The 12,827-nt window shown below is 38.2% G+C and overlaps 2 protein-coding genes and 1 long non-coding RNA gene across 4 annotated transcripts; 1 reads left to right on the forward strand and 2 right to left on the reverse strand.

Moving 5' to 3' along the window:
• Positions 1-224: 224 nt before the first annotated feature.
• On the reverse strand, positions 225-4,068 carry LOC103338986 (uncharacterized). 2 transcript variants are annotated; one of them, XR_016122497.1, is made up of 6 exons: positions 3,936-4,068; positions 3,702-3,863; positions 3,287-3,523; positions 1,609-3,132; positions 1,159-1,359; positions 225-470 (listed from the first exon to the last, which is right to left on the reverse strand). XR_016122497.1 is itself a non-coding variant. In XM_089042234.1 (4 exons), exons 3-4 carry the CDS (start codon positions 3,454-3,456, stop codon positions 2,248-2,250), a joined length of 957 nt encoding a protein of 318 aa, XP_088898360.1. In that variant the 5' UTR covers positions 3,457-3,523; positions 3,702-3,863; positions 3,936-4,062; the 3' UTR covers positions 1,894-2,247. The 2 variants fall into 2 exon arrangements, 1 of the variants encoding a protein (XP_088898360.1); XM_089042234.1 differs by lacking the exons at positions 225-470; positions 1,159-1,359 and having other exon boundaries at positions 1,894-3,132; positions 3,385-3,523; positions 3,936-4,062.
• Positions 4,069-4,102: 34 nt separating this feature from the next.
• On the reverse strand, positions 4,103-7,501 carry LOC148915102 (uncharacterized). The gene is made up of 4 exons (XR_016122498.1): positions 7,286-7,501; positions 6,647-6,725; positions 6,445-6,504; positions 4,103-4,689 (listed from the first exon to the last, which is right to left on the reverse strand). It is a non-coding gene; the product is annotated as an uncharacterized LOC148915102 (long non-coding RNA).
• A 150-nt stretch (positions 7,502-7,651) lies between these two features.
• On the forward strand, positions 7,652-12,621 carry LOC103339002 (HNH endonuclease). Its single transcript, XM_016795983.2, has 7 exons — positions 7,652-8,179; positions 8,916-8,970; positions 9,188-9,262; positions 9,387-9,478; positions 10,715-10,796; positions 11,960-12,043; positions 12,154-12,621. The coding sequence occupies exons 1-7, from the start codon at positions 7,854-7,856 to the stop codon at positions 12,277-12,279; spliced, it is 840 nt and encodes a 279-aa protein (XP_016651469.2). The 5' UTR covers positions 7,652-7,853; the 3' UTR covers positions 12,280-12,621.
• The last annotated feature ends 206 nt before the right edge of the window (positions 12,622-12,827 follow it).

The following is a 12,827-nucleotide window of genomic DNA, read 5'->3' on the forward strand; positions in this document are numbered from 1 at the left end:
ACCCTAACATCTTGTTTCTTCGATCCTCACTTTTTCAGAGGCAGTTTTACTGGTTCTAAAAATGTCTGCAAACAATTTGAAGGCACATAACAAAATAAGGCACAAATGCACCTAACATAATAAAACCCAATACTTCCACCAATACAGAAAATATATTAAATTGAACTACATATACACGTTCTTACTTGCAGACAACAATCAGCATCATCCAATGGCCTAATCGCCAATGGATAAGCAAATTGCCTTTTGCGTATCAGAAACATCCCCATGTCAAGGTGCTGCCAGTTGAGGTAGATAATAACAGCTTATTTTAATATACATGTACACATAGTAAAGAAGACGAGTGAATTTAATTTTAAAATTAAAGCAAGATTGAAACTGTTGCCGATGAGGTCATCCAAAGGCTATCATTTATGAGTTTGTAGAAAAACTCTTGCCCAACTGCCATCGCTTCGAGCCGCACCTCCGCACTACGATATAAAAAATGCTGGTTTATAAATCCAAGGCTTCAACCTGGGGAGGTATTGACTAAAAGATTCTATTGTATACATGGAAATGTTACGAAAGGTTACATGAAGCGAGCAACTACTATCATTTTTATTTTTATTTTGGAGGGGGTTGGGGGGGTGGGGTAACAACCCAGAAACAAACCAACTAATCACACTGGTCTAAACAGACCGATCTAATTCTAAGGGCACCTAGAACATCATCAACTAAGCAAGAGCTAATCCAACTAGGGGCTGTGTCAAAAGTGCACAATCCTAAATCTAAATTATAGCTCCAGTTGGCAGTTGCGTTAGCAACTCTATTCTTCTCTCCATATATATGCTTGAGGGTGCATTTACCAAGTTGCTTCATAAGATCACAGCAACTATCAATCAAGGAGGCCATAGGGTGCAAACCAAGGAGAGAAGGTTTCGGACACAGTTTCACAACTAGAGAAGAGTCCATTTCAATGCCTAGATCACTGAGACCTTTTTCAAGAGCCAACTTCAAACCAAAGAAAAGCCCCCAGACTTCTGCTCTAGAATTTGGCATTTCCCTAAATTGAGGGCAAAACCAGAAACCTAATTACCTTTAGAATCCCTGATGACTCCCCAGCGCCAATACAACATGAAATTGTCTTTATAGAACCTTCCACATTTAATTTAAACTTACCACCAGTTGGAAGATCCCAAGCCAAAAGGAGTTGAGTCACATCAGTCCTCTTCTGATTCACAGATGAAGCCTTAAAGGCTAGATTATCAGCTCCACTAAACACACGCCTATTCCGCCATTTCCAAAGGTGCCAACACGTAAAAACAAATACAGAACTCCAAGGCATTCCCCCAAACCACTTCTTTTTAGAATGCTGTTGATCTGCAGCCAAGGATCGAAATCCAAATGGAAGAAATTGGCCTTATGCTTAGGAATGATCATAACATTCCAAACAGACAGACATCAAAGTGTTGCAATTTATTCTCACACCATTTCATGTCAAATGCAATGACATTATTGTGTAGCATGGGCGTCCAAATTATTAGAAACAAAATTAAAATTTGCAAACCAAAAAGACAAAAATTAAAGAAAACAAGAAGGGGACAATATACCAAAATTTTAAATCCTAACCTTATATTGCTTTTCCAAGTGGTGCAGAAGTCTATTACAGCCTTGACATCCTCAATGGGAACGGGTTTTGTTGGATTAAAAGCAGTGAGTGCCTTCCAAAACAGTTAGCTTCCTCTTTTTTCCCATAGGACTGATAAAGGGACTCAACAACACAGTTATTGGCCGCTTCTTCCTACACCCTTTACCTTCTGTTAAATTACCCGCACACCAGATCTTGTTCTTTAATGTAACCAACGGCAATAGACTAAATTAGCAAATATTAGAAAACTTAGAAACACACAAGAATTATACTGGTTCGGCAGAACTTTTGTCTACGTCCAGTTGTGATTTCTCTAGGTAGAGAAATCATCGCTCCTTTGATTAATAATAGAGATTACAGAACTTTTGCAACCCTAGAACTAATCTCAAAACTCTCGGCTGTCTCTGGCTGTTTTTCCTGCTGTAAAATAAGTCCTGCCACACCTTATTTATAGATATAGAGTTGGCTTACATGTCCCAAGGCTGATTGAATTCCTATTCCTAAGTGGATTAGGAAATTACACTTATCCAAATCCTATAGACTTCTAGAAATCCAGACCTAAATTGAATAAGGAAAACTGAAATTCTTTCCTAATCCCTCTAGGACAAGAATTGGTATACCTATAATTTTCCTAAAACAATCTTAAACCAACTAGGACATATTTGACGAGCCAAAATCCTAACACCTTCCTCGTCTAGTTTTTCAACTGTGACACTACCTTCCGCATTCGCTTTATCACCAGCCACAGTAGCATCGCTTCCGATTGGAGGCCTCATCGGAATTGTAACCAACGCCATTCCGGGTTCCTTTTGCCAACCCTTTAGCAACTTTAAAAGTTTTTTGCAAAGGACTTTGCACCCCCAGAAATCTTCAAGCGTAGGCAGAATCTCTGCTTCTTGCTCAACTTCTTTCTCATGATTTTTTGTTTCCATTTCAGCCCCTTGGACTTTCATGCTTGCGGAGGCATTAGCTCCATCATCTGGGGTATAACCAGGGGAAGCATTCTTAGCAGGGTTTGATGCAACATTGGGTCCTTTAATCTCTGTGCTGGGACTAGTACCCTTCATAGTCGAAAGCATTGGTTCGGTTATGTCAACACCCGCCTTCACAACAATGGTTCTAGGCTCCTGCCTTGATGCATCGCCTCCTTCAATCTCTGTAGTCTGAGTAATATGCTCATGTGAGGGGGCCACGTCATTCATTTCTTCCTTGTTTTGAAGAGTATGTAGTTCATGACCTTCAGCAGGTCGATTCAACACACCATAAGCTTTTTTCAACTCCTCCATCACCGACATAAAATGATGTTCCATCAAAGCAACGATCTTGTTGAAACCCACAATAGCCTTCTTATTTTTCAAAGACTCACTCTTTATCCTCCCTTCCAAGTCACGCACTCTCTTCTTAAGCGCCCGATTTGAAGCAACTACTCTTTGCAACTCATCCTTTGTACTTGGTAACTCCTTTTTCAAATCAAAACAGTAACTCAAAGAGAGTTTACCATTGCCCTGCAAAAAGATATAATGCAACTGTTATATATTTCTGTAATATAACACGACTATTGTGACTTTATTGCTATTGTATTGCCTATAGATTGACAATATATCACCACAATTAAGTTTATTATTGCCTATATATTGCAAAAAGGTTATGGTCATATACATTCGAAGACAATGGAAGGCTAGATGTTTCCTAAACTTCCAGAGTCTCTTCTTCTATTCCAATGGTTGTATTTTCTTGCCTATCCTCAACACCCTCACCATGATCGTCACCACCATGACCAAGGGACTTTGTGTCGTCATACACTTCAACATTTTCTTCATCCTCTTCATCGTCACCCCAAATCCAATAAGCTTTTTGTTTCTCAATTTGATTGGGATGGATGAACTTCACATCAACCTGCAATTGAAACACAAAGTACACTTTTTAATATAATTATAAATTAATCATATGCATAACATGCCGATTCCCTAGCTTTGTGATACAACTAAGAGTTAGCAGGTCTTAGGTTCAAGGACTGGCACCGATCAAATCCACATATTACCATAATCATATGCATAACATAACCAGTACTAACCTCAATGTTTTCGTATACATGAGACATTAGCTTGTTATAACGTGCCAACTTATTGCTCCTCCAATGTAAGATGTGTGTGTGGAGGGCATTTTCTTCATGCACAACATAATGCAGTTGAGTCAAAGCTGGGAACACTTCAAAAGCCCATATCTGTTTTTAACACTGAACCATAAATTATGCACCTCAATGTCAACAATCAGAATTTAAGTTAAACATTGATGGATATTTGCTTACCTAAAAAGCAAATCCAAACCCTTTAATATGATACTCACTAATCATACCACTCGTCGTTGTCTCTGCTTTCTTTTGAGTTTCTTGGGGTACTTTAACTCGATGGTAATCTGCATAACGTGCCCTCGAAAGTGACTCATGTGTCTTTGCATATGACACAGCGCCACAAGGATACTTCTCAAACGCATCAAGATCTTCCACCAACTTCAAATACCTCATGTCCATGTTGACATTTTTAGCGGTACCCAACAATACAAATACAACAAAATACACAAAACCAAGCTTCACTAAATCCTCCTTATCAGTGCAAGCCTTGAATGCTTTTTCGAGTTCCTAAAGGCTCACAGTTTTATTCTCCCGGAAGTATTTATTCTTCAAAGCGCAGTTTTCATTAGTGGATTCTGAATCAATGGGAGGTTTCCAAACCTTAGCCCCGTGATGAGGCAAAACTGTTGCTTCGTGAATTGTATCAACTTATTACCAACCAAGAATGCAATACCTTTCACGGTTTTAACTGTCTTCAGATCAACCTTTCTTGGCAACAGCCCATGGACAATTTGTGGAGTCCACTTTAGGTCCTCAATGAGTAGTAGATGACCAAAACAACTACACTTAAACCTTTCCAACTGCTCTGAACTGAACTTCTCCTTGATTGCAGTAATGGCGGTCTTCTTGTATGATGGAGACAACGCATTTCCGTGAAACTTGTTCTTCTCCGCAATCATGAGCTTTACATTCGAACCGATTCTTCAAATTCCTACACAACAAAATTATACAAGAAAAAGGTTCCGTCCCTCCAATCCAAGCATTCATTCAGTTATCTTTAAAAAAATGAGATGAATGCAATTTGCAAAAATAAACAACAATCCTTAACGAAATTTAATCCACACTTTGTTTGTAAACTCAAATATCTACAATAAAAAATCCTATCAAATAGTAATAAGCAATTTGACATTGAAAAATTATCCTTCTTCCATCTATATAAAATGGATAATAAACTGCATCTTAGAAGCAAATCCCTCAAGCTTAGAATTCAGTATGAAACAATCATAAACTGCATAATAGAAACAAAAACATATCATTCGTTTTGGCCGGATTTTTCAAAGAAGATTCCGGCGGCTATGGTGTTTGTTAGCATCGGGTGTTTGGGGGAAAAGATAGAGGAGGTGGAGGAGGTCGTTTTCCATGTAAAGTCGGGGACAGAGAGGGAGAAGGAGAGGGAGAGAGCTGGTATGCCATGTGGCAGCCCAACATTAGAGAAATTGGAAAGAAAACTCAAATTTGAGTGGGGCGACCAAACTAACACGCCCAGTAGCCTAGGTGCCTTAATAATATTTGGGAAATTGGGTAAAATAGAATCCTTTCGATATTCTTGGTAAAACAGGACCTATAAATACTTCCTATTGGTCGCATATCACCCTTTTTTCACTTTTTTTTTTCTTTCTCATTTTGAAATTGCTAATATCTTCTCTTCTTTGTTAGTATGTTCTCTCTGCTCTCTCTGAAATTTTAGAAAGGAGTTCTTAGCTGTGGAAGCACCAAATTCGCCACAGAACTGGAGTTGGCATAGCTTGTATTGTATAGCTAAGATGTTTGGGTGTGAGTCTTGGTGTTGGAGCAATTGACTAAGATTTTATGATTACTCTGAGCCAGAGCCCTTCTCTCTGCCTTCACCTCTTCCATAGTGGCCTCAAGGTGTGCCACCATGTTCCTTTATTTCCTTTATATAAAAAAAAGTCACAGTTTATTGTTGCAATTTGTTTCTTTGTTTATTTACTATTCTCTTAAGAAATGAAGGTTTCTATCTTCTTAAAGTTTTTTTTTTAAGGAATTATTATTTGCATTCAGATGGCTACATGAGTTTTGCTAAGATTGTATTTGTCTTGATTTCTTCCATCTTCTGCTAGGTATTGTTATTATATCTATTTATGTTGTTGCGTAAGTGATACACATAGCTTGTCTGTTGTCGTGTTTGGTATAGTTGACCAGTAGCGAACATCATCTGCTTGTTATGCTGATCTATGCATACTAATTCATATTCTATCTTTTTTTTTGCAAGAGTTTGACATAATCTTACTTCATTGTGTTGTTTTTAGGCTTATCAAAGAATTTGACAGAGAAGTCAGAAAAAGACTAAAATACAAAAAAAAATTAAAAAAATCACTGCTCTTTATATCCAAGATAAAAATACTAATAAAGGCAGATTTCAGTGTCCACATAAGATGACTCATAATCAAGATTAGAAACAATACAAACATAAAATAAAAGCATGTGTGTGTGAGAGAGAGAGGACTTATTGGGCACACTAAGCAAGTTTTTCAAGGTTTTGATTATCCAATATTGCCAGAATCAACTATTTGTTCTCATCAAGGTACTGCGTAATAAATTGTCACAAAACCAATTCCTAAGTTTCATATTCAAACTCATTATTCATTATAGAAACATGCATAAATATTACGTTTGCAACACAGACACAAGCGAAATAAAAGAAAAGAAACAACAGAACCCATACCCACAATTCTGGTTGATGTAATGCTTCTGAAAAGAACTTCCATCATATCCATGTTTCTGTCTGCACCAAGCCACTAAAAATCAGCACTATGGCTAAATTTAGAAGTGATACCCAGACATTAGTGTGATCAGCAATTTTTTGCAGAATAAGAAACAAAATGGAACAGAATTCGATAAATTGAATGTCATATGAACAAACTGGCCTTGCAAAGAGAGAACTTTACAGAAGTAGGCATGCAAGACTGCTTGTGAGCAACAACTTTGGTCCAACGTAAGATGCAACTGTAACAAAAGCAACACAAAATTCCTCAATTTATAAGGCTCAACATATGACTAAGGATAATACAATGCAGACCGAGTTTATCAAGCATCTTATCAACTATAGGAAATATGATACTGAAGCTGCCAAAAAAATTGAGGATGCTCATTTTGTATGGGCTTTTAGTTTAAGTGATGTTAATATAGGATATAACCACCCACATGACTGCTCTCGGCTAAAGAAAAATGAAGCTCTAAACTTTTTACCCAAAAACAAATATAAATTCAACTTTCATCAGTCGCTAAAGCACATGAAAAGAAAGCTCTAATACTAACATAAATTAAACTTTCATTACAGCTGAAAAATATTTCAAATTTGAGATAATCCAAATTCATGAAAACTGAAAACAAAGATTAATACACCGATTTACCATAATAATAACAAAACAAAAAAAATGGAAATCAAAAGGCGTATGCCATATTTGAGAGACCCAACTGGGCAACTTAACACTAAGCCCAAACACAGCAAGTGAAGGGCTAGAGGGCGAGAGAGAGAAGAGGAATAGGAGAAAGAGATTTGTTACCTTGCACAGGTAGGACAGAGAGCGACCCAGAGTTCGTGAGAGAGACTCCTCCTCCGTTCTGAAATTTCAGATAGACTAGAGAAAGCAGAGATGAGAAGAGCAGGAAGCAAGGAAACCAGAGAGAGAGAGAGAGAGAGTGAGAGAAAGGCTACAACAGGGCGATAGGGAAGTATATGGAGGTCTTATTTTACCAAGAAAGTTGATTTTACCAATAGCAAATAATGGAGTGAAAAATTTGTGAATTTGACTATAAATATGCCAGAAGATATTCCGAGAGGGAGTGGAACGAAACAAAAGAAATAACACACAAAAACATGTGGCAACGGTTTATTCCGTGGAGTGTATTTATTTCCTTCCTCCCCCATGGGAATGGAAAATGGAAAATTCCTACATTTCGTTTCCTCTGCTTTTCGCTTCCAGTTTCAGAAGATGAGACTTATTTATTTGTCTATAATTATTTGAGTGTCTCATCTCAGGAAGAAGAAACCAATAAACATTTGCAGAGAGAGAGAGAGAGAGAGAGACCCATTACTGTCTCTGTGGAAGGAAATAGCAATAAGCTTCAGTGATGGCGCAGTTTGCAGCACAAGGGCGAGTTAAGTTGCTCTTTAATGGCGAGGGAGTGGCATTGGAACAAAAAGGAGACCCATTTAACAACAACATGTTCACATCAATCCAACCCCACACCTACAACCGCAGGCTCGGCAGGCCACACCTGGATTCTACTAGGCTTTACTCTTCTTCTTCTATGAACAAGGCAAAGCGTCTGAATGCCGAGGCCCGTTTGTTTGTTGGCGGCGATGAGGCTGGTCCTGGTCATGACGATGCTTCTGAGTTTGAGAGGGATGATGAGTTGGCTTGTTTCAGAGGCCTCGTTTTGGATATCTCCTACAGGTCACCTCACTTCTCTTTATGGGATGCGTGCTTCATTCTTGTTTCATTCTTTCAAGTTCTGTAAATTTGTAATTAGTAGCTTGAACTAATGTAGACAATTTCTTGGTCGACAAACCATGGCAGACAATTTAAACAGTTTTTTTTCTGGACTGCCCATAAAGTTTGGCGATCTATGTTTTACAATACACCAAAAAATGCTGGAAGCTCATAGGAATGTTTAAGTCGAGGTTTTGAACTAAATTACTATTTAACTACTATAATTCTCCAGAGGGTTCAAGTCAGAGGACTGAAAATCCTCAACTAGAAATAGACGCACAACTTTATAATCCGTTGTCATGTTGACTCGTTTGGATGTTGAATAGGAATTTCATAAATTCCGCAAATTATGCACGAAATACACTCTAGCTCGCTTCTTTTTTCATTTTTTTAATATTTCCCTTTAAGCTCATCTACATGATATGCTTAATGCACAATAACCATCAGTTGGTCCTGTAGCAAGTATATCTGCATTGTATATTGTGCATCGTTTTGTTGGCTGTGTCGAGGGCGTACTCTTTTCTGATGATGATGACACAATTTCTTAGTTTTAGTTTTTTGTATTTATGTGTTGGCAATTCATAAGCCGAAACTGTTGATCCTAAGCTCTTGAGTTTTCTTCCCTCTTTCCGCTCTACCATTTTACAAGTGCTTGAAAATATGTTTTCTCATAGTTCTAATTGTTGTTCAACGGTACCAGGCCAGTTAATGTCGTCTGCTGGAAGCGTGCTATTTGCTTGGAATACATGGAGAAGGTTGGACTGCTGTGGCTCACTTATTCATGTTAGATATTTTTCCAAAACAGATGATACTTAAAAAGAGGATAAGTTTTTCTGCAGTTAAATAGGATAAAACAGTAACACTCCTTCAAAACCAAATGGACCTGCCATATTCAGGATTAGATTCCTATTGGTTTATGATGCCTGCTTTAGATACATGTTTTAATTGGGTTCAAATCTTCTGTTGTACCAGGCAGATGTACTTGAATACTATGATCAGACTGTAAATTCCCCAAATGGATCCTTCTACATACCTGCTGTCCTAAGGGTATAGAGTTGCATGACTTTTACCAATGTTTTTACTTGCATTCTCGTTGGCTTCTTTCTTCTTGGTACTTTTCCCTTGTTTGTTCTAGTTCACTTGAACTGAGTACATTTGCTTCTGGTTCCAGGTTCCACATTTACTGCAGATTGTAAAGAGAAGAAGAATTAAGAACAATCTTAGTCGTAAAAATATACTATGTCGGGACAGTTTCACTTGTCAGTAAGTAGATTACCCTTTTAGTCAAGTTAAAGCTGCTGAATCAAGTACACATATCTCTTGTGCTTAATTTGATTTCATAGTTGCGTCTTCTAAGATGAGAGTTGGATTAAGCATATGCGTCTCAGGGGCTAGCAAGTGAACATTGCAGCTAGGCTAGCTCTTACAGTCTCGTGTAGTCATACCGAAGACCTTGGACTGAATCTCACCTCACCAGGGATGGGAGATGTTATGGGATGAAAGAGATTATCTCTATGTACCCCCATAGGCCCAACAGGCCTCTAGTGAACCTTTAGAAGGAAAAGCATTGTGAGATATAGTGCTGTGTGGTCTACATTGCGTTCAGATCTCGATGATATTATAACAAGAGAAATTTGTTGCATGATGTGAAATCTTGGAAGTTAGACTTATAGAAATACTGTGGGTAGCAAACAAAAAAAGTTCTTGCAACATATCATCACAATGAAGGTGTTTTGGATTATGCTCTTACTAATGTGGCTGGGCCTTTTATGTGTTGTTTCCTGTGGCGGTTTAGTTTAGTTTATCAGCTTCTTGATGATTAGTTCAAAAATTGATAGGTTTACTTAATGAGGAAACTAAAGGTATTCAAATTGTATAAGCAGTGGAAGGAGAAGGAGAAATCAGTCTGCTAGATAAGTGAAATGCCTTAGTTGTGATAATGCAAAGAGAGGGAATTGCCCAAAAAAATTCAGTGAAGAAGGCTCCATAGAAAAACAGAGGTGTAAAGGTGAGGAATAGATCCTTGTTTTATAAGGCTAGATGCATCAAGTTCAATGCTGGGTAACCCAAGAGTTTCAGGGTTGAGGCTGTCAACCAACAGTATTCGTTATCAACAGATCACCAGCTGCAGGTACTGGTTTTAGAGTTCTAGAACAGATGTAGACAGGTAAACTGATTAATGATGTTCAGCATACATCCTTCACAAGTAATAATCGGTATCTAACAGATTGAAATTCATGATACACATCATTAGGCTTCTCTGTCTACACTGCTGATTTGCCTTGGGACATCTGGATAACCTTTCTCGATCCTGACTATTGTAAAACAGGAAGTACGTAGCTTAGAATTGAGTGATCTGTTCTCATGGCCATCATCAACAACGGAAATTTATTAGCCATGAAATACTAAATAGACTTTTATTTCAACCAAGGGTTATTTAGATTTTTTATGAAGGGTCATTTAGATATTGAATACTAACTTTGCATGTCTTCTCAACAGGTACTGTTCTTCGAGTGAAAACTTGACTATTGACCATGTTTTGCCAATTGTACGTGGTGGAGAATGGAAGTGGGAAAATCTGGTAAGACAACCAGTTCATTAAAGATTTAAATTCTTCTTGCATCATTGACTAGACGCTGGAGTGGTGCTTAATTCTCTCACACTTCATGTGTGCGGGTGAGTGAGAGAGAGAGAGAAAGAGAGAGACATGTTGGCATTAGATCTCGAGTAGTTTAATTAAAATTAGAAACCGTGTTTTGCAGTGGATTTCAGCTTCTACATTTTTTAAGTTTGAACTGCATCATATAAAGTACAGTTCAACTTTCAGTAATGAGAGCATATTAACAGGAATGAGCCAGGGTACATGACCTTCAACAGATTATTTACTGTTGGGCTTATCCAAAACCTCCCTAAGAGAGAGGATGCTCCTTTCCATCTACCTTGTATAATGGATGCACATGATCACTGAATTGCAGAAGCATTTTGTTGCTGTTTTTTCCCTTTTTTTTTTTTTTTCATTCTCCACCCTATTCCTCTGGAAACCCTGCTTTGGAAGGAGAAAGTCTAACCTTGAACTTATTGCAAAGAAAATGTAAAATAAGTCCCAACTCGCTGCTTACATGCTACTAAATTAATTATGAGACTGGATTTTTTTACATACTGCTCTCTTTTTTCGTACTCCTCTTTTTAAGACTGAATTCCAACAACCTGAGGCCTACTTCCTGAATCCTTCTTTCACCATTCAGCCGTATTGTGATAGAGCAAATGATGTCGTAGAAAATGAGTGTTGGATAATGTGTATTTTGGCCATTCTCCGGTATATCTTCTCTCAATCTTTAACCCAAAAAATGAAGCTGGCTGGTCTCTCTTTAGAGATAGAGGCGTCAATGTCACGGAAATTGTGTTCAATCCTCCCGAATGGGGTGCGGATCCGACACCGCAGGTAACATGAGTTGGCGCACGTTAAGCATTCCTAGCGGTACAAAAAGAGAGGCCGTGATGATATCATCTACATCTGTACCACTCCTCGTGGAGTAGATCCCGCATCCAACCAAATCTTTGACCAGGGAACGGGAGAATCCCAACTACCGCTGGCTGGCCAGCCAAGTAAAAACCAAAATGTAAAAGGTTACCAAACAGGCCCTTAAGTGAAGTGGTTTCTGGTAGTTTTGGTCCTAACCAACCACTTCTGAACACTAGCTTAATGATCTTTACTGATGTGGTTCTCCTGTTGATGCATAACAGGTAACTGCATGTGCAAGATGCAACTCGAAGAAAGGTCAGAAGACATTAGAGGAAGCAAATATGAAGCTTACTAAAGTCCCCAAGGTATTTTGATGTTTAGCTTGTTTGGTATAACATCTTTTCTTAAACGTAAATGACACAAGTGAGTCTGGCTACAAACTTGATTACAAGACTGCATCCAACTGATCTCGCAGGCTCCGAAAGACTATGACATACTTGCCATACCGCTGACCAGTGCCGCAATTAAAATGCTGAAAATGAGAAAGGGAACTCCTGAAGAGTGGCTCCAATACTTATCAAAGCCTTCTTCAGAGCCATGACGTTCATGGATTGTTGCAGTTGTACATTTATGTGCTCCGTCCATGTTAGATATGTGCTCACCCTTGGTGCTCAAGTCTCCTAAAAGCACCACCTCATTGCTGATTTGCTTTATTTGCCTTGAGAATTGTAAAATATTCATGTATAGTAACTCAATATCTGATCTAGTATAACTCTACCTTGGTTTAAGCCTTTATTGTATAAATTTGAAAGGTCAAAAACGTATATTTGCAACATCATGATGATGATAAGTGAATTCAAAGTTGTACAAGAGATGCATGATCTCAAAAATATATTCATAAATTCAAAGTTGCTCAGCCCTAAGGCAGAATATGCCCCCTCAACTTCAGTGCCCATTCAACTCCTAATTCCGGTTTGAGCCTGTTTGAGTGGAGTGGAGGATTTCTCTTTTTTCCTTTCTTTTGGGTCGAAAGAGTGGAGTGGACCATAACCAGTTAAGGAAAATGGAAGTCTGGTGAAACTTTCAAAATACCAATAAACACCCTTTGTTAGAAAAATTAGTAAAATTAATGAAGCTACAGAAGTTAAT

Source organism: Prunus mume, linkage group LG8 (assembly GCF_029339155.1).
Source record: "Prunus mume cultivar Tortuosa linkage group LG8, ASM2933915v1, whole genome shotgun sequence".
Lineage (NCBI taxonomy): Eukaryota > Viridiplantae > Streptophyta > Magnoliopsida > Rosales > Rosaceae > Prunus > Prunus mume.